The following is a 25,679-nucleotide window of genomic DNA, read 5'->3' on the forward strand; positions in this document are numbered from 1 at the left end:
CACCAATGTTGTATTCTCTTCCAGTTTTCAAACTATGGTATTCTTGTACTGCTGTGGACTTCTAAAGCAGAAGTGTGTCTCTAGTTGAGTATTGACCCCAAATTCCTTTATGTATCAGATAATAATTACTATGGGTTGTGGAGCTTGTGGGATTTCTCCTGGACTTTCTGCCCTGCTGTGAACATAAATAACCAATGGGCCACAGACTTACAAAACCACTCCTCCACTCCCTTCCCCATACCACTGACTAGATTCTAGACCTTCAGTGCTAACACCTAGGCCAGAGGTTTCCAGAGCAGTTAAGAGTGGACCAGGTGGATCTGGTGGCTGTGCGGAAGGGTCCCTATCACCCGCACAGCCTCCACTGTGACCCGTCCGCAGGTGGTCCTTGAGTGTCTGCTTGTAGCGGAAGCTCCTTCCACAAACTGCACAGGGGTAGGGCCGCTCGCCTGTGTGGATGCGCTGGTGCTTCATGAGGTGATGTTTGCGGATGAAGCTCTTGCCACAGTGCGGACACTGGAAAGGCCGCTCACCTGTGTGCAGCCTCCGGTGGTTTAACAAATGTTCCTTACGCATGAAGCTCTTGCTACAGTCTGTGCATGGGTAGGGCCGCTCCCCTGTGTGGATCATCTGATGACGAATCAGTGCAGAGTGGCCATTGAAGTCTATGCCACACTGAGGACAAGAGAAGGGGCGTTCCTGGGCGTGTCCCCTCTGATGCAGCAGGAGACTGATCTTCAGGCTGAAGCTACGACCACACTGTGAGCAGCGGAAGGGCCTCTCGGTAGCATGAGCTCTCCGATGGCTGGTGAGTCGAGCCTGGTCAGCAAAGCGCTTGGGACAATCAGGACAGAGGAAAGGGCGCTCAGTACTGTTGTGGACCCGAAGGTGGTATGTGAGTCGGGACGGGTGAGTGAAGGTCCGGGCACAGTGAGGGCAGGTGGGTGGTGTTTCACTGGTATGATCCTGGGAGGTGCTACCAAGATCTGCCTGTGGGGCAAAGTGCTTGGGACACTGGGCACAGGTTAAGGGGTGTTCAGCAGCGTGGCTACACTGATGTGTCATTAACATGTCTTGGCTGAGACTCTTGCCACAATGGTGACAAGAGAACACCTGCTCTCCAACTGGAGGTGGGAGTGGATAGCTTCCTAACTGAGTGAAAGTCACTTGTCCCTCTGAAGCTTCAGGCAGGTCAGTGGCTGTACGTCCAAAAGGTGCCATGGGTGTACACTGCTGGCTTTTGAAAGCTACATCTGAAAACGCATCCTTGGCTGCTGCTGGTGGTGGAGCAGAGAAGGCCACTGGAACTTCAGGGCACAAGGAGGCTCTAGCAAGATCTTCAGCTTTGATGACAAGTTCTTCATCTGAAAGAAGGGACACAGAGTTACAGCTGTCAACAGCCATCACACCTGTACCTCTCACATTCCTGCCCATCCCTAGCTGCTCAAATAATCGCAGGGAAGGGCTCTCATTATTAATACGGCACCTGTAGACTGTGTGGCAAACATTACATATGTAAGTATTTTGACACTCTATTTTGAAAAGGGATAACCAGCAGGGTGCAGTGTCACACACCTGTAATCCCAGCACTTTGGGAGACAGAGGCAGGTGGATCTCTGAGTTCGAGGCCAGCTATGGTTATACAGAGAAACTCTGTTTTGAAAAAACTGGGGGCAGGGCATGGATGATAATCTTGGCACCAATTTTCCCCACATTATTTTCTTTTTTGTTGTTGTTGTTTTGGTTTTTTGGGTTTTTTCTCCCACATTATTTTCTTAATGTTTCACCTCTACTCAATAACTTTCTCTGTTGCTGGTGTGACAGGGACTAAAATCACCTCTTTATTCTACACTCTATGAGATAAGCCCTTCCTTGAAGCCAGCTGACTCGATCTTCCCAGAAATAAGAACACATTTCCACCTCTTTGCATCTCTGATCATTCTGTCCTCCCTTTTCCAGGATGTTCCCCATCTGTCTCCCTGTCTCCCCAGATCACAGTCAAATCAAACCAGTCAGTCTTTTAGGCCCATTCTGTCCTCACACTCCTTTACTACGGATGGGAGGGAATAGAGTGTGAGATGGGGTTTCCTGCAACTCAACCTAGCCTCAAACTTGCAATATAGCTGATCTGCCTTGAACTCCTTGAGTACTGGGACTTCAGATTGGCTTTTCACATCCTTAGTTATGCATTCCAAACCTCAAATGTCTTAAGTCATCCATCTAACTCACTCCTGCACCTAACAACAGACATGCCTACATTGATATGCATGTCTGTGATGTAAATCTCCTAAAGAATAGAAACTGTGGTATTTCCTGGCTGTAATTCCCAGAGTCTAAAGAAACAGAGGGCACAGAAAATACTATAAAACAAATTAAGATACCAGATTCTATTAAGCTATATAAACAATTGAGACCCTTCTGATCTTCAGATTCTCTTTTATAAATTACATTGTTTATCTTGTGGGGGTGGGTAGGGACATGTGCATGCCATACTACAAATGTGGAGGTCAGATGACAGCTTGTAGGAATTGGTTCTCTACTTCCACCATGTGAGTCTTGGGAAATCAAACTTATATGGTCACGCTTGGCAACAGGTGCCTTTATCCACTAAAGCCATCTCATGGGCCAAGATTCTTTTTTATAATTCAAGAGGTAAATCATAGTTGACCCCAAATCTCATTATTGAAGGAAACATTTGTTTCTTTACCTATCATTATTTTCCCTTTTATTGAGGGAGGGCTCCTATATTTCCATTTGCACTTCTCCAACATTTTCATTTCTGTTGTGTTTGTTTCTCTCTATCTCATTCCCCATTTTGTTCCATTCTATATTGATTGATAACTGAGACAAAGTCTTGCTGTATAACCCTGATTGGCCTAAAACTTACTCTATAGACCAGGCAATCCTCCTGCTTCTGCCTCCTGAGTGCTGGGATTATAGGCCACCACATCTGGCTCTGTTCTATCTTTTCAAAGTAATCTTCAAATGCTGTTTTTCTAATTCCCATATTTTTTATTCATTTATATATACTCATTATTCTTCCCCTGACAACAATATGGTGCTAGAGGTTGAACCTAGGGGTTTGTGTGTGTACCACACTTTTATACTAATATACCCAGTCCCAAGAGTCCTGATTTGTCTTTGCATTTAAGAACAAGTTTTCTGGTCTGACGGGATGGCTCAGTGGGTAAATGGCCTTGCCATCAAGCCTGGCAACCCACACACAGAAGAAGAGAAACAACTCCCATAAGCTGTCCTTGGATCTCTGCATGTGCCTCCCTACACACTAATAAATTAATGTATTTTTAAAAGTGGGTTTTCCTACTTAAAATTTATCTTGGTGACCTTTTGATTTCATTTATAACTTGGCTGACAATATTTTTCTTTCTTTCTATCATTCTTCCTTTCTTTTTCTCTCTGTTCCTTGCCTTTCTAGCACCTTTTCAGCTACATTCTTTAGTCTTTCGTGGTCTAAGCTGGATCTGAGCATCTCTGTTCCCTCTGTCACTCACCAGCATAGGTGCCTTTGTAGAGCTCGTTCTCTTTAGGTTCTTGGGGGACTCCAACCTGAGGCTCTTCCTCTTGTTTAATCCAAGACAGAATATCTGAGGTTGAAAGGCCAGGCTCTATTTGTGGAGAAAAAGAGAAAATGGTCTTCAGGGACTTGACTTAGATGTGAAATGGTGCTGGAGAGCTGGCTCAGTGGTTAAGGCTCCTGTTGCACTTGCAGAGAACATGGTTTGATTCCTAGCACACAACCACCTGTAATTGCAGTTCTAATGGCTTCTTCTGACCTTGGATATGCAGTGCACATACATACATGCAGGCAAAGCATTCATACACATAAAGTAATAAATCTCTTTAAAAGGTAACATAATCATGTTCATTTGTTGAACATGACATTGTCAATTTTTTTCTTTTTTTCTGTTTTGTTTTTGTTTGGCTATGTATCTCTGGCTGGCCCTGAATTCACAGAGATCAACCTGCCTCTGCTTCTGAACCACATCTGTTTACTGCTACTTCTTTATTTATTCCTTTAGAGACATGATCTCATGTAACCCAGATTGGCCTCCAACTTGTTATGTGGCTAAAGATGACACTGAATTCCTCCTAACCTCCCTGTCCCCACTCTACCCATACTGCTGAGAATACAAGCTTGTACCATCATGCCTGTGAAATGTGACTATAAAAATCACACATTTCTGATTAATAGAATTTCATTTATTTAGGTCCTTCTCTTCATACCCACCAGCCCTTCTACACTTTTATTTATTTATTTGTAGGTGCACATGTGTCGCTTAGAGCAAAACCTGTAGGGGTTGAAGCACTGCTTTCACTGTGTTGGTTCTTGTGAATCAAACTCAGGGCACCAGGCTTGGCAGCAAGTGCCTTTACCCACTGTCTCAATCCCTCTCCCTACATCCCTCTCTCACCCACCCCCCTTTTTTTGTGGAGAAAGAAGGCAAGGTCTCAATTTGTAGCCCTGGGTGGCTTAGAACTCCATACGTAGGCTGGAGAGATGGATCAGAGGTTAAGAGCACTGTCTGCTCTTCCAAAGGCCCTGAGTTCAATTTCCAGCAACCACATGGTGGCTCACAACCATCTACAATGAGATCTGGTGCCCTCCTCTGGCACACATGTGGGCAGAATACTGTATAAATAAATAATGTTAAAAAAAAAAAAAGAACTCCATACATAGATCAGGCTAGCCTCGAACTCACGGAGATCCACCTGCCTCTAATACCATGTCTACTCCTTTCTTTATGGATACATGTACATTCAAAATCAAGGGAGGAACAAAGATAAAGCTGAACTTAACTTACTAGCTCACAGAAGGAAATAAGAAAAGCAGGTTGCTATCCATGCTAAACCTTGCACTTTCCTATTTCTCCCCAAGCAAAGGGTCTTTGGGCCCTTTTCTTATTTGACCTCTTCTTTCTGCTGTGGGCACAGTTATATTCCATTAGTCTCTGCCTGATTTAAAAGACATTGAGGGGAGCTTGAAAGATGCCTCAGCAGTTAAGAGCACTAGCTGATCTTCTAGGTAACTTGGATTCAATTTCCAGCAGCCTCATGATAGGTCACAACTGTCTGTAACTCCAGTCCCAGGGGGTCCTGCCCTCTTCTGCCCTCATGGGCACTGCACACATGTGGTACACCAACAAACATTCTGGCAAAAGTACCATATATGTTAAATAAAAATAAAGATAAAACATGTGGCATATGCCTTGAATTTAAAGAAGCAGAGGCAGGCAGATTTCTGTGAGTTCAAGGCCAGCATGGTATACACAGTGAGTTCCAGGACAGCAAAGGCTACATAGAAAAACCTTATCTCAAAAAGAAGGAGGAAGAAGAAGAGGAGGAAGAGGAAGGAGAAGAGAAAGGAGAAAAAGGAAGAGACAGAGACAGAAAGAGAGAGGAAGAAAGAGGGAGAAAGGGAGAAGAGGAGAGAGGGGAGGGGAGAATATATGATGAAGCCCCCCCCTTTTTTTTTGGCAGGGAGGATTCTTTCAAAAAGAATCCTTAAGTCCTAAAGGGGATTTACATCTTTCACAAGGTTCTGAAAACAGTGACCTGTGCCATTTAATACGTACATATAAAGATAGATGTATTGGTGCTTCCTACTGGCCCTCAGGAATGCTGCTAATTGCTAATCAGTTATCATTACTTTTAGATCTTTTCAGTGGACAAAACTACAAAATACACACCATTAAAAAAAAAAAAAAAGAAAAGCATCATAATTTCATTTAGTATTTTGGTTTCATATTTAAGACTACTGGGTGTGATTATTAGCTTTGTCAATTTGATACAACCTAGGAAAGGAGTTTTGTTTTTGTTTTTTGTTTTGGTTTTTCGAGACAGGGTTTCTCTGTGTAGCCTTGGCTGTCCTGGACTAATTCTGTAGACCAAGCTGGCCTGCCTCTGCCTCCCAAGTGCTGGGATTAAAGGCATGCGCTACCACGCCCAGCTAGGAAAGGAGTCTTAATGAGGAACTGTTTACATTCGGTTAGCCTGTGGTCATGTTGAACTGTGTAAAGTGAATAAACCAAGCTGAGAACAAGAAAGCAAGCACATGAGCCTGCACACGTTTATTCATTCCTATCTGCTTTTGACTATGGATGTGATGTGAGTGGCTACTTTAAGCTCCATGCTGCAGCCTTTCCACAACGATGGACTACTGCCTGAAATTGAAGCTAAAATAAACACTTTCCCTCCTAACTTGCGTTTTGTCAGGACATCTTATTATAGCAAGAGAAATGAAGCTAGAACAAGTGGTTAGTAGTCTTCTCCAGTGAAAGCAAGCAGGGCTTGTTCCCTATGTCAGGAGAAGGGAAGTTCAGCACAGGCTGAGACTGCTCATCCTGAGAAGGATGTGCCTGCAGGTATAGAGAGCTGGCACACTGTTCTTTCTATACACAACAATTTCCCTAAATGACAAGAGTATATTACTATGCCCCAACTGCTAACAGTATGCTTTATTCCCTGCTTTCCTTTTGGGAATCAGGAATTTGAATACGATAGGCAGAGTGGGCCTGTGTGACAACTCAAAGAAAACCTTAGACACTGAGTATCTATAATAGTATTTTGTATGTTGTCACATTCACTGCTAAGGGGAATTAATTATGCCTTGTGAGATACCACAGGGAGAAGACTCTGGGAAATTTGCTTCTGGTTTCTTCCACTTATCTTTTGATGCTGTTGCTTCATATCCATTTGCTGTAATATATCCTAGCTGTGAGTATGATTGTATGCTGAGTTCTGTGAGTTTGTTTTCTTTAATGTTACATATTGGTTGGTTCATGTTACATGAAACACATTCTCATTTGAGTAAATATCTAGCCTGATAATCATCAATGCAGGCTAAAACTATAAACAATAAAAACATGATTAAGAAAATCAAACATAGTTTGATCATTTTCAGCAAAAACATACTAACTATATACAAAATATATATACAAAAAAGAAAAATATATATCTCAAAAGAAATAAGGGGGTGGTAAAGCACTCCACTAGCATGTGTGATGTCTTGACGGGTAAATGACAAAGTGATCACTGAGCCCCTCTAGAATTTAAATGTCCATTCACAGTGTAAGTATTTTAGCACTGAATGACTCTGGATACCTCGAAGTCCGGCTTTCTCTGAGTTGAGCCCCCTTCTCTGACCAGGAAAAGGAGCTGAAGAGTATATAGTCTTTTCTCTTATTTACCTTCACTGGGGTCTGCAGGAATCTCACTCGCTTCTGGCCTTGGCTGGTCATCTGTACTGTGTTCTCCTTCTGGTTGAATCTGAGATAAAACATCAGGTTGATTCATGGCATAATCTAGGAGAGGAAAAGTGGAAAGCAGGCATGACAAAGAGGTAAGTGAGTATGGCCACCAGCTGCCATCAAGGCCGCTGAATATTTGAGGTCCACGGTCAGGTAATCAATTTCCTTTAGTTCCTGTTTCACTTCTCCCCATCTATCGCCCTCCAACTACTTACAACAGCTACTCAAAAAAGTAGGTAAAAGTAAATCTAATTATGGGAAATGCACATAGGTTAGTGTTGTCCTTCTTTGGCTTGAAACCAGATTCTGAAATGTATGAGGACAGTGGGAATGAGGACACCGGAGGAAAAGGAACTGTCTGAGCCCTCTTGTGACTGCTGGCACCTCATTCAAAAGGTGCCAACTCAGCCTCACCCATGGAGATGAGAGACTCGTAGTTGCCCTTCATGATATTCTTGTAAAGTTCCTTTTGCCATTCTTCTAATTTTTCCCACTCTGGAGTGGAAAAGTAGATGGAGACATCATCAAATGCCACAGGCACCTAAAATTACAATCACATGGGTTAGTTAGTCCCTCCCATGCATTCAGTCATTCAATAAATCCTCCACTCATTAGCTACTTCATTTAGTTTTTATAGCCCCAAAGGGAGGTGAATAACTATTCCAGAGCCACTGAGATGGCTCAGTGAGTAACGGCACTTGCCATCCAGCCTGTAACCTGAGTTCAACTGGCACAGCCCATGGTAAAAAGAGAGAAGTGCCTTCTCCTAGTTCTCCTTGGCCCTTTACACACGTGCTGTGGTGTCTCTGCACCCACCCACCCCTACACACACACACACACACACACACACACACACACACACACACCACACACAGAGGCATGGTGTCACACACCTTTAATCCCAGAACATGGGAGGCAGAGGCAGGTGGATCTCTGAGCTTGAGGTTAGCATGGTCTACAGAGTGAGTTCCAAGACAGCCAGAGCTACAGAGAAAACTTGTCTCAAAAAAAAACCAAAAAAACAAAAAAAACACACACAAAAATTTTAAAATAGCTTAATCTGCTTCTGAGTTTTTAAAAAAGATTTTATTTTTTTTTATTTTCTGTATATGAATGCTCTATCTGCACACCAGAAGGACATCAGATCCCATTGTAGATGGTTGTGAACCACCATGTGGTTGCTGGGATGAACTCAGGACCTCTGGAAGAGCAGACAGTGCTCTTAACCACTGAGCCAACTCTCCAGCCCTTCTTTGAGTTTTTAAATACTATTTTTATTTAAAAATTTATATAATGTGTTTTAATCATATTCAACCCTCAACCTCTCATACATCCACTATCACCTTCTTACACACACAACTCCCTCACCCCCTTCTCTCTCAGCCATTAAGTCCAATTTGTGTTGCTCAAACATTTTTCAGTGTGAGGCCTGCCTTGGAAGCATGGTTGACCTACCAAGAGTCATTCTCTTTCTTTTAATGACACAAACACAAATAATATGTAGCTGGAACCCTTCCTGAAGCATATTTAGCTGTCTTGTAAAAAGTGTGAAACCATCTCAATGTTACATGTAAAACTATCATATCACCTGTTTTGATCTGCCATTTCTAAAAACATCATTCCTTAGAATATCTGTCTTCTCTAGTTTTGTGCTTGTTTCTAAGTCTTCTAATCTTTTGCCAAGGATATTACCCCTTGATGCAGTTTCTCCTGCATATGCAAGACAGGAACATTCTATGCCTCATGACTAAAAGCCAATAATATTTATGTTAAAATAGCATGTACTGAACTAAAATTTCATTATAACCTTGTACCTGGTCTTTTACTATATTCATTGTCCTCGCTCTATTTCACTTCCCAGTAGCTGTAGCTTCTCTGCTTTACCCTGTTAGCCATTGCAGCTGCAGAACAGCCTCTAGTACAGCTGTCACCAATGCCGTCTAGTCTTGGGAATAATATTTTGAGTAGCCCAGTTATTTAGAATTTGTTTCACATAAGGGGGGGTGTATCCTATATGAAACCACAGCCTCTCTAAAATGCCTTAGATCTACCATTTCTATAGGATGCCATCCTATCTTGTCATAACCTTGTTCCCCACCATTAGCAGGCATATGCTGTACGACTACTGGGAAAGCTGATGATGATCTTGTAACCTCCCCTAATTCTGGTCCGGAAGCTGGCTGAAGATTAATCCTTTCTATCAAAACAGGCTGTTTCATCAGATTGTCCTCCAGCTTTTTCATCTTCTCACTGACCTGCCTACCCTCCAGCGCTATTTCCTCCCCTCTTTCCTTCTGTGGGGAAACTCTGCTCTCTTGCTCAGTCACTAGGACTAAGACTTTTTGTTTTCTCTTTTACAGTGCTCCTCACCTCCCAAGTGCTTCTACTTCCACTCCTAACATCTCCAGCTAAACAACCAAACCAACTCTGATCCTTTCAGAAAAGAGAGAGCAAAGTGACCCCTTTTGTTTTCCCATTTTCAGCCATATTTTGTTTCTCGGGCCCCTCCATTTCCACCTGCAATTTTTTAAACTGTTCAGCCATTGGGCTGGAGAGATGGCTAAAGGTAAGAGCACTGGCTGCTCTTCTAAAGGTCTTCAGTTCAATTCCCAGCAACCATGTGATGGCTCATAACCATCTATAAGGAGATCTGGTGCCCTTTCCTGGCGGGCAGGCATATATGCAGGCAGGACATTGTGTACATAATAAATAAATCTTTCAAACAAAACAAAACTGTTCAACCATTCTTTCAGACTTTTTTGGAACAAAATATATAAAGAAGAAAAAAAACCCCAGAAAATCCCCTCTGGGAGCAAAGTCTTTTTTGAAGCTTTGCATAGTCTTTCTCGCTGTTGCTTTTATAAACATTAATTTTATTCCATATTTGTTTTGTTTTTTTTAGTAACCGTGTAAAATCTTCATTTTCATTTTCCTAAGTGTTATATGGTTCAAAATGTTGTCTTTTTTTTTTTTTTTGAGACAGGGTTTCTCTGTGTAGCCTTGGCTGTCCTAGACTCACTATGTAGACCAGGCTGGCCTTGAACTCACAGCAATCCACCTGCCTCTGCCTCCCAAGTGCTGAGATTAAAGACGTGCGCCACCACACCCAGCTCAAAATGTTAAGTCTTAATCATAACCTTCACCCCTTCAATGTCTTATATGATTTAGTTTATATAAACACCAGGTGTATTCTTTTAATGGGGATGTGGGGCTGCTTCAGACAGTTCACAGCAGCTGATTATGATTTGCCTCATGCTCTAGCAGAAGTGTGGTTTTGCCAACTGCAAAGAGTTTCTGCAACTGCGTGACATTTTAAATCCTGGTTGTTTAGGGCGGATTTTCCCATTTCCTCTTTCCTCTTTATCCTTGTTTCTCTTCTGTCTAGTGTTAGGGGATGAGACAGGGGGTGGAGGGGATAAAGGATGGGAAAAAGAAGAACTCACAAAGTAGCAGAGACCAGCTACACACATATCCCCTTCCTCTTCTTTCTTTCCTTCCTTTCTTTTCTTTCTTTTTTTAGACAGGGTTTCTCTGTGTATCCCTGGTTGTCCTGGAACTCACTCTGTAGACCAGGTTGGCCTGGAACTCAGTGATTCACCTGTCTCTGTCTCCTGAGTTCTGGGATTAAAGGTGTGTGACACCACTGCCCAGCTTCACATATTCTTTTCTACATCTCACCACTTGACAATACAACTTCATGTTTTACATAGCTATTCTATTTGGTCATTTGTAAAAGCACGTTTCTTCAGTGGGTGAAGGAGCAATGGAAGGATTCCCATTAGGTTTTTGCCTCTCTTCTGATATACTGGATCTAGAAATAGAAAAGCTTTGATATTAGCGCCAACCCCCATGACCACAGAAATTCTTGCCATCTCTAAAGAGCACGGAGAAGGAGCTGAGAAAGTCCCCTTCTCAGGAGTGTCTGGGATTATTTTTGTAACAGTGTCTAGCTACATAGCTCAGGCTGGTTTTTGTTCTCCTTCTTCATTCCTTAGCTACTCAATACTGGGTGTGCACTATCAGATTGCTTAGAGTTTTGATTTTTGAATATGTCCACCTACTCTTTTACTTGGGAGTACTTTCCAAAGACATACTACTTTCTCTTACTTTCTGTTTTCAGTTCTGAGAGTTCTCATAGGGGAAAGAAGGTCCAGGATGTGTCATAGGCTAGCTTTATAGTCTTAAATGAAATGTTTTACCTTATTTGGGGAGGGGTGTTCAAAACAGAGTCTCGCTATGTAGCTCTGGCTGTCCTGGAACTCAGAGATCTGCCTGTCTCAGCCTCCCAAGTGCTGGATTAAGAGTGTGCCACCAAGCTGGAGAGGTGGCTCAGCAATTAAGAGTACCATCTGCTCTTCCAGAGGTCTTGAGTTCAAGTCCCAGAAACCACATGGTGGCTCCCAACCATCTATACCCTCTAACGCCCTCTTTTGGCATGCAGGTGTACATGCAGATAGAGCACTTATCTACATATAATAAATTTAAAACTCTTAAAAAAAAAAAAAAAAGGAGCATGCCACCACACCCAGCTCCTATTGTTTTTTGTTTTTAAGATTTATATGTATGTACACCAGAAAACAGCTGCCTTGGAGGCCACAAGAGGATGTGAGGTCCAGAAACAGGAGTTAGAGGTCCTTGTCAGTCACTTTATGTGGATGTGGGAGCCAATCAAACTTAGGTCCTCTGAGAAGCAGCAAGTACTCTAAACCAATAGCCATCTTTCCATCCCTCTAATTCTTTTTTATGTGCCTCTAAGACTTCCACTTTCTCTTGCAGACTCTAATTTGTATTCATGAAAAGATTTTCTTTTTCTAGTCCACTGCAACCCACTGCAGTCTGTCTTCTGCTTGGCTGTTTCCTCTCTGATGTATCCATTCAGCCTATGCTTTTCATTCAACCATTGTGTCTGTTTCTCTTTGGTATCCTTCCAACTTCTAGTTACACTTTCTCAGTTAGGCCTCTTAAATTTTAGCATCCTTGCTTCATCCTCCTCCACTGTTTACTTCAATATTTGGTTTGAGCTCAGCAATTCATTCTCTGGCTTAAAAAATGATGTCACCTAAATCCACAAACTATCTATTTGCTGTTTTGGATCAAACTTTTCATTTTTTCCCCATTTTCAATGATTTTTTCCACTTTCCATATTTCAATGTTTGCAGCTTGTTGCTGTTTAACTAACACTGAAGTTCCTTTCTGGCTAACTCTTATGCCATCTGTAAAGTTGACAATTTTTCTTCACACTGATCTTTTTCAGATTGAGTCTAGACATAATGCTCCACTTTGATTTTCTCTAAATATACTAATCTGTTTTCAAATTCTAGCTTTCTTTCTTGGGGGTCAGGGGAGTGTGGTGAAGAAACAGGCATGGGTGCTGGAACCAAACTCCTACACGTTTAGTTGCAAGCCTAGCCTTTAAGGCTTGAATGATTTCTCCAACCCTCAAATTCATTTTCATTTATAAAATTAAATGGCACAATTTCTTTATTTTTTTATTTTTAAATTTTTTTTGGGTTTTTAGAGACAGGGTTTTTCTGTGTAGTCTTGGCTGTCCTAGACTTGCTATTGTAGAACAGGCTGGCCTCGAACTCACAGAGATCCGCCTGCCTCTGCCTCCCAAGTGCTGGGATTAAAGGTGTGCACCACCATACCTGGCAAGTGGCACAATTTCTAATAAACTTCTTTTGTAGTACTTATTTTACGTATTTCACATATTAATGATTTTACATACTAATTCATGATCTGTTTTTCTAGGCATAAGCCACTAAGCCTAGCCTCTTTGGAGATTTTCTACTTGAACAACAGAATTTTTTTTTCAGCTCTTAATTCTGATACTTCAGCCTCTGAATATTTTAATTTCTAGAAGACTTAAAAAGTTACTCCATGCTACTTTATTATTTATTTACTTAATAATTGAGATAGAGTCTCTTATAGCCCAGAGTGGTCTTGAACAGGATCCTAGTCCACCTCTACCTCTCAATTGCTAGATTAACAGGCATATGTCACACTCCTAGCTCACTGGGATTTCTACTGTTTCTTTCTCTGTCTCTGTCTCTCTCTCTGTCTCTGTGTCTGTCTGCCTCATTCTTCCTCCCTCCCTCCCTCCCTCCTTCCCTCTCTCCCTCCCTCTCCCCAAACATTTTAATTCCTTATAGAATTTAGATTTGGGGGTTTTGTTTTTTTTTTTTCTGCATTACAAACCCACTGCTGACCTCAGGTTCCTATAAGTGTTACATGAGGTATGCTACCACTGAGCTACATCCAGTCAGTGCTGTCAAGTGCACAGAGAAGCTCATTACATTCAGCTCTGTGTTCTCTTTTGTATTTCTACAGCCAGACTCTAAAGCTACACTCTCTCCTTGCAGCTTCTAATTCTTGTGGGTTTAGGGTCAAGGCAATTCTAGTTTTTATGGAATTAGTACCTTGCAGCATTATTTCTTCTAAGTCTTTAGTTTTCTACTAATTCCCCTCTGAGCTCTTCAAGCAAAACTGAAAGTTTTCTTGGTGAGTTTGCTTTTCATCCACAGGCATTTGAGTTCATTTCATAGCGCTGTGTACTCTCACTCCATATAGTTTTACTTTACTCTTTGGCAGCTGATTGCTTATTATTTTAATTTTGTTTTTGAGGTCAGGTCTCACTATGTAGCCCTGGCTGGCCTGTAACTTGCTATGAACTCACTGATATGTGCCTGTCTCTGCCTTGAGTGCTGGAATTAAAGGCCTGTACCAGCCACTTGACACCTTTAAGCCTTGACTAAGAATCTGCCATCCCACTATTTCTTCCAGGAAGAAAACTTTAAGGACAAATGAGTTGGCAGTCATGAAAAAAAGTTCTGACTTTCTTACTTTTCAGTTTTCTTTCCAGAAGTATTTCCCACTTCCTTCTTACTAAGGCAGAACCTCTGCAGGCCAAATTGTACCAGATCCACACTGTCTTGCCACAGGGTAGGGAAGGACACTTCTATAACTCTAGCTACTCACATCCGTGCCCTGGGGTTCAGCAATGAGGCACTGGGTTAAGTGATGTGGGCCTATGCTAGGGTTGGTTCAGCCCATCATACCTGTCAAGTCCTCCAGCAAACAGGAGAGCAAGAAAGGACAACAAGGGGGTAGAGTAAGGAGGAGGCAGAGTAGCAAGAAGGAGAAAGTGGAATAAGGAGGCACAACAGCAAAATGAAGAAAGGCAGAAGACGTAGAAAAATGCTGAAGTACCCAAAAACCCAGAGAAGTAGGGGAGAGCAGTAAGGGAGAGGCCTCTCAGCCAAAGGACTAATGTTCTTCCCCTTCAACCTTCTTTTTTTTTTCAAAGATTTAATTATTTATTACTATGTATACAGTGCTCTGCCTGCATGTACAGGTGTCAGAAGAGGGCATCAGATCACATTATAGATGGCTGTGAGCCACCATGTGGTTGCTGGGAATTGAACTCAGGACCTCTGGAAGAGCAGCCAGTGCTCTTAACCTCTGAGTCATCTCTCCAGGCCCTCCCCACCACTACCACCACCCCCGCTGTCCTCACTTCTTATTCAATAATATTTTTCATTTGTTTTATTTATTATTTTAGATAAGGTCTCATTATATAGCCTGGCTTGCCAGGAACTCACTATACAACTGAAGTTGGCCTGGAATTCATGATCCTCTAGAGTATTGGGATTGAAGGCCTATGCCACCACTCCTGACTTCATTAAATAAATATTAATATCTACTTAGCTGCATTATTATGTGAGGTAATAGAAAAGATGCTAGAAAACTTAAGGCCCAGCCCAGCCTCTAGTTCACAATGATTTCAGGGAACAAGGAATTAACCTCTAGAGCTATGCATTTGGGACTATTACTTACAGTCACTTAGAGTAAAAACAACTATAAAGCAGTTCTGAATGTCCACGACATACAAAGTTCTCCCAAAGCTCCAAAATTACTGAAGTATGGTTTCTGTCCAAAAGAAGCATATTATCATATGTAAATTGGTAACAGAGACATGACATTTTAGAAATATATATCTAATAGAGGTGGGATGACCCAAAAGGAGATAGGATTTCGGTTTAGCCTCTGAGTTTGAAGCTACTGTGGTCTTATATAGTAAGCTGCAGGCCAGCCGGGGATAGATAGCGAACCCCTGCCTCAATAACCCTAACAGAGAGAGAATATAGCAACGTTTCAAAATCTCTAGGGAAAAAGTATTTTCACAAAATCTTAGAACTAGATAAAAATACCAATCTCATATTAAATTATCACTCTGTAGCTTTGTTATTTGCTTATGTTTTGTTGTTTTGTTTTGTTTTAGATATGGTTTTGCCATGTAGCTCAGGTTAGCCTTGTACTCACAGCAATCCTTCTGCCTTAGTCTCCTGAGCACTGGGATTACAGGTATGTGCTACTGTGTTTGGCACTCCCACATTAAATTAAAGATATTTCAATATGAAGTATTTCTCCTATGCATGTTTTCTTAAGCAGCCGACTATGATTTGCCTCATGCTCTAGCAAAGGCATGGTTTTGCCAGCTGCAGGTAATTTCTGCGAGTGTGTGATGTTTGGAATTTTGGGAACTTTCCAGAGGATATATAAATGCTAGAGCCCTGATAGGTGGGTTGTTGCTTCTGGTGGCTGGGCGGTGGGTTGGATGCTGTTTGTTGCTGTTGTTTGTGGTTTGTCAAGTAGCTGTGCACAAATAAATGAGAAGAATAAATTAGATCAAACTTGCCTCAAGGAACTTGATGCCCCCTAACCAACAGGAAGTAGCCTAATGATAACGGCATCCCTTTTCCCCTTTATCCTTTTCTCTCTCCTATCTAGTGCAAGGGTGTTGAAAGGGACAAAGTAAAGGGGTAGAGAAGGGTGGGAGAGAGAAAGGAATTCACAAAGTAGTCAGTGACAGCTACATGTTAACATATCTAGTTTTATGTAGTATCAGGGATCAGGGACCAAACTCTGGGACAAACCAAGCATGCTAGCAATCACTCTGGCAACTGGGCTACATTTTTGTCCAGTGTGTGTGTGTGTGTGTGTGTGTGTGTGTGTGTGTGTGTGTATTTCTGTGTAGCTCTGATTGGCCTGTTTCTTATTAGTATATCAGGCTTGCCTTGAACCTCCTGGATACTGGAATTACAGGTATGTGCTTCCATGCCTACTCTGGATAAACTCCTTCTTCTTCTTCTTCTTCTTCTTCTTCTTCTTCTTCTTCTTCTTCTTCTTCTTCTTCTTCTTTTTTAATAAAATAGTAATTAAAGTTATCAGATCTCACCTCAAAGGATTATTGTACTAAGAGAAAATATAAGGACCCCATCTGAGTACCAAATACTTAATGAGACTTTAGCCAACACTTATGGAGAAAAGTGATTTGAAATTTCCTTTGCTGTGTTGTTTACTAAAGTCAGTAATGGTTATGTCTCCATCTCATACACCAGGATGTTAGAACTTTATAGTAAAACACTGTACTCTGAGAAAAAACTGTAAATAATATGTATTATATACAATTAATTATATATAAAAGTTATATATCTCTACATAATATATATAATATATACATCTGCTGTAGTAATAATAAATTCTCTCTGGAAAGATAAGGAAAAAACAACGCTTGCTTCTGAGGAGTCTTAGAGTACATTCTAAGCTTCTACTCTCACTTAAAATAATTTTTTTTTAAGCCAGGCATGGTGGCACACGCCTTTAATCCAAGCACTCAGGAGGCAGAGGCAGGTGGATCTCTGTGAGTTCAAGGCCAGCATGGTCAACAGAGAGTGCTAGGAGAGCCAGGGCTATTACACAGAGAAACCCTGTCTTGAAAGACCAAAAAAAAAATTTTTTTTAATGTGTAAAGATATTTCACCTGCATGTATGTGTACCATATTCATGCCTTGTGCCTGTGGAGGTCACAGCAGATCTCCTAGCACTGTTTGTGAGCCTCCATGTAGATGCTGGGAATAGAACCTGCTTCCTCTGGAAGATTAGCCAGTGCTCTCTAGCCCCTTACTTTACTTTATTTTATTTTATTTTATTTTATTTGGAGACAGGGCCTCTCTGTGTAGCCTTGGCTGTCTTAGACCAGGCTTTGTAGACCAGGCTGGCCTTGAACTCACAGAGATCCACCTGTCTCTGTCTCCTGAATGCTGGGATTAAAGGTGTGCACCACCACCAGTGCAATATCCCCTTACTTTTAATAGCTCTAGTCTTGGGGGAGGGGGAGGGAGGCACGGAGGGAGGGAGGGGGGGAGGGAGGGACTCCATTCCTGTCATTCTTTTCCTCTCTTCCTATTTACTCTATAACTGCACTATTCTGTACTCTATCTCTATCGTGCCACTAAAGAAAATTATGTCAAAATTTCTTCTGAGAGCTATGTTGTCTCTATCTTTCTAGACCTCCCAGTATGGTAACTGACAAATCTCAACTCTACTTGAAATGCTGTTTTCCTCTTTAACCCTGTGGCACCACCTGCTTTCTGAGTTGTTTTCCTGCTACCTCCCTCATGGGTGTCTCCTGTTGAGGTTTCTCTGCTGACTCCTTCTGTCTCCGAAGCTTGATCTCTTGTTATCCACTCTCACTGGAGACATCTCTTCCATTTCACAACTGACAATTCAACCTCCACATAATAACTCCCTGCTCTTCTGTGAGTTTCTTAAACTTAACACTGCCCAATGGTTACTGCTCATTCTTTCTACTCCCTTAAGTATTATGACAAGGCAAAAGAGTGCAGAGGTTCCTCCATTTTATGTTCTTGCTAAAGCCATTCCAGGTTTAACTAGAATCTTATCTCCTTGGTGGAGAATCCCATGGAAAAAAATTCCAACTCTCTTCTAGGAACAAAAGTCAAGATATACTAGGTAACTTATCTTAGCTTTCCTTAAAACTGCCTGTTTGAAAGCCAGGGGGTAGGGTGGGGGTAATCTTGGCACTCAGGAGGCAGAGGCAGGCAGATCTCTTGGATTCCAGGATAGCCAGGGCTACAAAGAGAAACCCTGTCTCGGAAAACCAAAACAAACTGGAAAAAAAACCAACAACAACCACCAACCAACCAACCAAACAAAAACTGCCTGTTTGAGCAGGGCATGGTGGCGCATGCCTGTAATCCCAACACTCAGGGAGGCAGAGGCAGGTGGATCTCTGAGTTCTACACCAGCCTGGTATACAGAGTGAGTTCAGGACAGCCAGGGCTACACAGAGAAACCCTGTCTCGAAAAACAAAAACAAAAATCCACAAGTCTGCCGTTTATAGTTAGTAGCCATAAGATGTTGAGCAAGTTAGGAATCTTAAGAAAATCACAAGCCTTGAAATAAGTAAAACAGAACACTAAGTTCTAAATAAATTATCCCACAGTTAATTTACAGTGATTATATTCCTAATTTAATTAATTGAAATAAATTAAATTAAATCCTAATTTCAAATCCCCAACAAAGTCCTAATGCCAGTACCCTGCCTCTGTCCATTTCTTTTCATCTCATTGCCATTGCATCCCTCATCCAAACCACTCTCACTTTCTTGTTATTTATGTTCACTCATAATTTCCTCTCTGCTTATATTTTTCCTTTCTTCTTTTTCATTTTTTTTTTTCAAGACAGTGTTGCTCTGTGTAGCCTTGGCTGTCCTGGACTCGCTTTGTAGACCAGGCTGGCCTCGAACTCACAGTGATCCACCTGCCTCTGCCCCCTGAGTGCTGGGATTAAAGGCATGTGCTACTGTGCCCAGCTTGCTTCTGTTCCTTTTAAAAAATTTTTTATTTAATTTGTTTATTTACTTTACATCCTGGTCATAGCCCCCTTTCTCTCTTCACAGTCCCCTTCTCCTTTAACCTTCCCCTATTCCTCAGAAAAGAGCAGCTCCCTACCACTACCCATCCACTCCTGCTCATCAAGTCACATCAGGGCTGAGTTCGTCGTCCCCCCCCCCCTTGGCCTAGTAAGGCAGTTCCAAATGGGGGAGCGGTAGAAATCTGCTTCTGTTCTTCTTTTTTTTTTTTTAAGATTTATTTACTTCTATTTATTGCATATGAGTGCTTTATCAGCAGAAGAAGGTATCAGATTACATTATAGATGGTTGTGAGCCACCATGTGGCTGTTGGGAATTGAACTCAGGACCTCTGGAAGAACAGGCGGCGCTCTTAACCACTGAGCCATCTCTCCAACCTTCTCTGCTTCTGTTCTTGGCTCAACAAATTTCCACAAAGTGGCCAGCATACCACTTAAAACATAATTTTAAAAAAGATTTATTTATTATTATTTATACAGTGTTCTGCCCACATGTGTGCCTGTATACCAGAAGGGGGCACCATATCTCACCACAGATGGTTGTGAGTTCCTGGGAATTCAACTCAGAACCTTTGGAAGAAAAGACAGTGCTCTTAACCTCTGAGCCATCTCTCCAGGCCCTAAAATATAATTCTTTAAAACATAAGCCAGAAATAATTCCTGTACTCAAGCTCTGTATTTTCTTCCCACTGTACTTAAGTTCCTAATTCAAATTCCTTAAAGGTTATATTCTCAGCCATATATTATATTATCTATGGAGTTTTAAAAATTATTCCCCCTTGGACTCCAAAAAATTTTAAAGTATATCAGGCCAGTTGACTTTTCCCCCCCAAGAATAAAGTCTTATTTTGTAGCCCAACTGGTTTCAAACCTCCATTCTCAGCTAGGCATGGTAATGCATGCCTTTAATTCTAGCATTTGGGAGGCAGAGGCAGATGCAGGCAGAACTCTGTAAGTTTGAGTCCAGCCTAGTCTACATAGTGAGTTTCAGGCCAGTCAGGACTGTGTAGAGAGAACCTGTCTCAAAAAAGGAACAAAACAAAACATCAATTTCCATGCCCTGGCCTCAGCCTCCTAAGTCCTAAGACTACAAGAATGTGTTGTCATGCCTAGGCAGATGATTCCTAGGAACAATGAGAATTAAATGCTGATTTCACTTTCTGCCTATTTCTTCAGTCAGGCATGCGTCTTTATTCAAGCATGCACACTGGCTAACTGGCCTTTTCCCTTTCCTGTGTTATAAATCTCACAGTTATGAGCCTGAGTTTACTCAGCTTAAATATCCATTTTTTTCATTTCTTTTTCTTTTTTAAAATACATGTGTTTGGCTATTTTGCCTGCATGTATGCATGCATGCCTGGGTGGAAATCAAACTATGGTCCAGTAGAAGCCTTACTGTATATCCCTAGCTGGCCTGGACCTCCCTATGTGTATCAGGCTGGCCTCAAATGTACAGAGATCACCTGTTTCTGATTCCCATGTGCTGGCATATTACCATACCTGGCTAAATACCATTTTCTTAGTAAGTCCTTCTAAGGCATCCATTTCAAAATAGAACACCAGAAAGCACCTGACTTTACTTTTATCAAAGTATTTAAATATGTTGTATGTGTTATAGGTTTTTTTTTTCTTCAGAAATATGTAGAACAATCAACAATGTATTCAAGAATTACTTGTGGAATCCAAGTATGGTGACCCATGCCTGCAATCTCATTGCAGGAGATGCTGAGGCAAGATTATAAGGTATGGGCAGGTGTGGCTACGTTTCAGAATCCTATGTCTACACACACACACACACACATATATATATATATATATATATATATATATATATATTTTTTTTTTTTTTTTTTTTTTTTTTTTTTTTTTTGAGACAGGGTCTCTCTCTATGTATTGCTGGCTGTTTTGGAAGCTACGTAGACCAGGATGGCCTTGAACACACAGAGATCCTCCTGCCTTAGCTTCCAGAGTGCTAGGAATAAAGGCATGCCCACCCTCCAAAAAATAATTTTTTAAGTTATTTTAATTTTTAAAAGGTCTATATCAATGAGAAAAATACATGAGTGAACAAGTGTGTTTTGAAACTAGGCATCTCACTGTTAAACAATGATCACGAAAACTTCATTTCTGCTTTACAAACTAGTTTCTTCAGAACGCTAGCATCTCAGCATGCTTGTTCTATAAATGACAGCCTAGACTCACAAGTGACCCCTAGCCCTGACAATAACCACATGACTACAATTCCATGCATTGTCTTCCCTCTAGTTTTTCACCAAAATTGTCAACCAAATCCTAATTAGCTGATTTAAATGATACGGAATTCAATTTTCTCACTGAGAGAGACTGTGGCGGGCAGTTCAACAGAGAAGTGACTCATACATATGTGAAAGTGAAAGAAATTAAAGGAGGAAGAATCCATTTGCCAGAGAGCCAGCTATAGATGAAAAAGAGTTTTCTCACTGGAAGCTTCATGTTGTGAATGTGTGCTGAGCCACTGGTATACCATGCCTGTACTAACACTTGGGAGGCAGAGGCAGAAAATCAACAGTTCACGGCCAGCCTTGGCTACATGACTCTGTCTCAAAAAAAAAAAAAAAAAAAAAGGCCAGGGGGAGGAAAGAAAGATATCACAAATACAAACACAAAAATACCTTCACAGGAAAAAAAAAATACCTTCACAGTTCTATCAACCTAAGAAATTTAAAGAGGAAATAAAAATATTTAAGTAGTTGACTGACCAATGCTACCTCTAACTGCAAGTTAGTGGTACTGCTGTAACCTAGAAGTGGAGTATTACCTTTGGGATATCTCCTTTAATACCTGGGGGCAGCCGCAGGATCCAGAAGTTCCTGTTTCTCAACAAGTTCTCCAGGTTCTCCAGGCGCCGCTGCAGCAGCCCGTACTCCTGCAGCAGGGTCCCCAGCACGGCCCACTTGCCATCCAGCTGGTTCCCAAGCTCCGTTGCTGTCTTTTCACAGCCGGCTAGTTTCTTCTCTGCTGTCCCTGTCCTGCCTTCTAGGTGGAGGAGTCGCCGGCTGTGGACCTCCACCTTCCTCTCTATGGCCTGCACAGCAGCCACCACAGTCCACAGGGAGATGGCTGCGGTCTGCAGGTGTGCCTCATTTGCTGCTGGAGGTGTAGGAAGAGGAAGGGGCTGCAAGGATGTAAGGCATTCCGAGTCCCATTCTGAAGTCTATGTGCAATGGAGAGATGGGGCAAGACATCTAGTTAGAGTTAGAAGGAATCTCGACTCTAAGCCGCAATCAGATAAGAACTACCGAACTGCCGCTAATCCCAGCATTTGAGAGGCAGAGGCAATGGGTCTCTGTGAGTTTGAGGATGGCCTGGTCTACAGAGTGAGTTCCAGGATGGCCAGAACTTCACAGAGAAACCCTGTCTTGGGTTGGGGGTGTAGACTACTTAACTGTCCATCTGATACTAACCAAAATAGCTTTAGTATAGCTTTACAAGGCCTGTGTCAACCTTGTCACTCTGAAGCCAAGGAACTGTGTCGGTGGTTCAAAGATGATTTGGGAAAGATCGTGAACAAATAAATTGGCTTCTTAAGTCTAGTCTAGCCCATTTCCTCTAATGTAAGGCCCAGAAGTCCAGGTTGCTGTTGCCTCCTCCATCTCTGGAAAAGGCAAATGTACACAAGACTTCTTGCCAGGTTTCACTCACCTCAGGGGTCTCTGACAAATCTCTTACGAATTTATATTCTAGCCCTATCTATCACTAAGTTTATATTCTATAACTGTGTCAATTAATAATAATTGAACAAGCTAAGGGTGTCAAGTCTTGAGAAAACATGACAACTATTTTAAAATATTCCAAAGTTATGAAATAGAAGATAGAAAAGGTTTGTTTAATCACACTATAAAACTCCAAAGACAAACTAGAAAAATACATGGAGATTTTCAGACTGGTAACAAATGCTTGAATCAGATTTTTTTTTCCAAGAAAGTCACAAGCTGTTTGATCATTACTACATGTACTTTGAGACAAAGCAGATCATAAAAGGAAGAAGTCTGTACAACAAATAGGAAGTTAGACTAACCCTCGACAAGGGCTAATTCTCTGAACCCGATAAATCACTCTCTGGCCACAGCCTTCTATTTCTACAATACGCACTGTCTTATTCTCCAACCCATTAACTTTCACTCTAGCCCTGTGACGATTCCCTTTGCTCCTGGCCTACCATCTGTACATACCTTTGCTTCCTTCCCTGCTTGACCATTTCAGCCAGTTTTCAACTCCATTTCACTCAGGTCTCTATACCTCACTTGCTTAGCTACTTCTTACTTTTAATGAGTTGAATCACTCACTTATGTTTTTTTCTTTATACTAGCAATCAGGTAAGATCTAAAAAGAAAATCACACAGCCATGTGAGATGCTGTCAGCATACACCAACGGTCAGTGTTCAGGGGGGCACTTGACACTACCAGCTACTCTCCAGGCTTCTACACACTCTCAAACGAAGAATCAACTAGAAAACACTGGACAACTGGCCAATGAGATGGCTGAGCAGATAAAGGCACTTGCAGTAAAGCCCAATTGTATGAGCTCAATCCCTGGGATCCAAATGGTGGAAGAAGAGAATCAACTCCCCTAAGTTGTCCTCTGCACTGAAGAAACTGAGTCAGGAGAACTGCTGTACATTTGAGTCTAATATGGGCTACATAGCAAGTAACAAGCCAACAAGGGCTACAATAGTGAGACCTTAACCCTAAGTCCTGATTTTAAAAAATTGACAATCTAGTTAAATTACATATTTTCATTCAGTAGGTATGGAAAGAAAATGGAGATGGTGTGCTTTAAGCAAGGTGCTGCTAATTTAGAGAGCATACATGGCAGACACTTGTTCACACAGCATCCTTACTCTCCAGAGATGGCATGGTGTCTTACTTTAAGAAAACTGAAGTAAGCCAGGTGGTAGTGGCACACGCCTTTATTCCCAGCAGAGGCAGGCAGATCTTTGAGTTTGGGGCTAGTCTGGTCTATAGTAATAAAACATGCTTTCATTCTTTCTCAAAGGAAAACATTTCATCTTTTTAAAAGACTTCTTTAAAGCCAGTCTCTCCACTTGTACTCTGAAAACCAACCCTTCTATCTTATAAGGTACATTTAAAAAAAAAAAAAAAATCACAGCCGGTGTGGTGGCACATGCCTTTGATTCTAGCACTTGCAGGGGCAAGAATATTTCTGTGAGTCCAAGACCAATCTGATCTACATGTTGCCAGTTAGGGCTACACAATGAGATTCTTTCTTAAAAAGACCCAGTAGTAGCAGCTGCAGCAGCAGCAGTAAAATACTGCAATGAAATGCTCAACCAGAAATGAGGCATCCACACAGCTGTCAAAACCATAAAGCTCGGGGACCACTGAGGAAGAAGGGCAGCAAGACTCTAAGACTCAGGGCTGGACTGATGAGAAACAGTTTCTTCTGGATATGACAGGGCTGCTGTACACAAGATCTCAGACATGCTGTCAGTGCCTGCATAAAACAAAGCTCGTCAACATTATAGCACTCGAGGAGAAGAGGTGTTCACGCACCCCACTCTCATAACTGGGGAGCTACTACAACTGATGGCTTCTGGGGGAAGGGAAGTCCATTTTTTAATGGACCCTTGGTTAGTCAACAATATTCTAGTGTATGGCCCATACCAAGGTGTGTATAAGAAACACAAATTGGACTCTATGGGTCATTAAATACAAACACACACACACACACACACACACACACACACACAATTGGGGGATGCTAGTAAGGAAGGGAGGAGTGAATCTGAGAGGAGTTAGGAGGAAGAGTCGGGTAAAAATGAATAAAAATACATTCTATGAAATTCTCAAAGAATAAAAATATTTTTAAACCCAGGCATGGTGGCACAGGCCTGTAATTCCAGCATTGTGGGAGGCAGAGGCAGGTAAATTTCCATGAGTTTGGAGCCAACCTGGTCTACAAAGTGAGTCCAGGAGAGCCAAGTCTACAGAGAAAAAAAAACCCTGTCTCAAAAAAACAAACAAAAACCAAAATTATTTAGATTTACTTATTTTATGTATATCAGTGTCTTGTTTTCATTTATATATGTGGCACCACCTGCATGCCTGGTGCCCTCAGGGGTCAGAAGAGGGCATCAGATACTTTAGAACTGGAGTTACTGATTGCTGTCAGCCACCATGTGAATGTTAGGAACCAAACTGGGGTGCTGTTAACTCCTGAGCCATCCCCCCACTCCCATTCCCTAAAAATATATCTTAAAATTAAAAATATCCACAATCTCCCAATTCCTCATAAAACAGACTTGCCCTGGTCAGTTCCATGGCTACTGATTCCATGTGCTCACTGAGGCCTTGAAATGCCGTCAGTTCAGTTGAGATGTGCTGAGCATAAAAATCTCATTAGTAGTTTCGTAATACTGATCACTATTGAAATGATATTTTGTATACACTCGGCTAAATAGATTCACTGAAATTAATTTCCTCTTTCTACTTTCTTTCTTTTTCAAGACACATAATCTGGCTATTTGGCCAAGGGTGTCTTAAAATTTCTGATCCTCCTCTCTCAGACTCCCAAATGTGAGCCATATGCCACCATGGTTTTACCTCCTAAACATTAGTACTAGATAATTAAAAGTATGTGCACAGCTTTCAGCATATACCTGAAGAGTACATGA

The 25,679-nt window shown here is 41.7% G+C and overlaps 1 protein-coding gene across 1 annotated transcript in view; it reads right to left on the bottom strand.

Annotated features, from left to right (window-relative positions):
• Positions 1-25,679, bottom strand: part of Znf398 (zinc finger protein 398) — a 26,819-nt gene continuing 1,140 nt past the window's right edge. The window contains exons 2-6 of the mRNA XM_051152446.1: positions 21,803-22,198; positions 7,683-7,809; positions 7,209-7,322; positions 3,513-3,626; positions 1-1,364 (exon numbers count right to left, since the gene is read on the bottom strand). Coding sequence (XP_051008403.1) covers positions 208-1,364; positions 3,513-3,626; positions 7,209-7,322; positions 7,683-7,809; positions 21,803-22,198 — 1,908 coding nt within the window. The 3' untranslated portion in view covers positions 1-207. The remainder of the gene's footprint in view (positions 1,365-3,512; positions 3,627-7,208; positions 7,323-7,682; positions 7,810-21,802; positions 22,199-25,679) is intronic.

Source organism: Acomys russatus, chromosome 10 (genome assembly GCF_903995435.1).
Source record: "Acomys russatus chromosome 10, mAcoRus1.1, whole genome shotgun sequence".
NCBI lineage: Eukaryota > Metazoa > Chordata > Mammalia > Rodentia > Muridae > Acomys > Acomys russatus.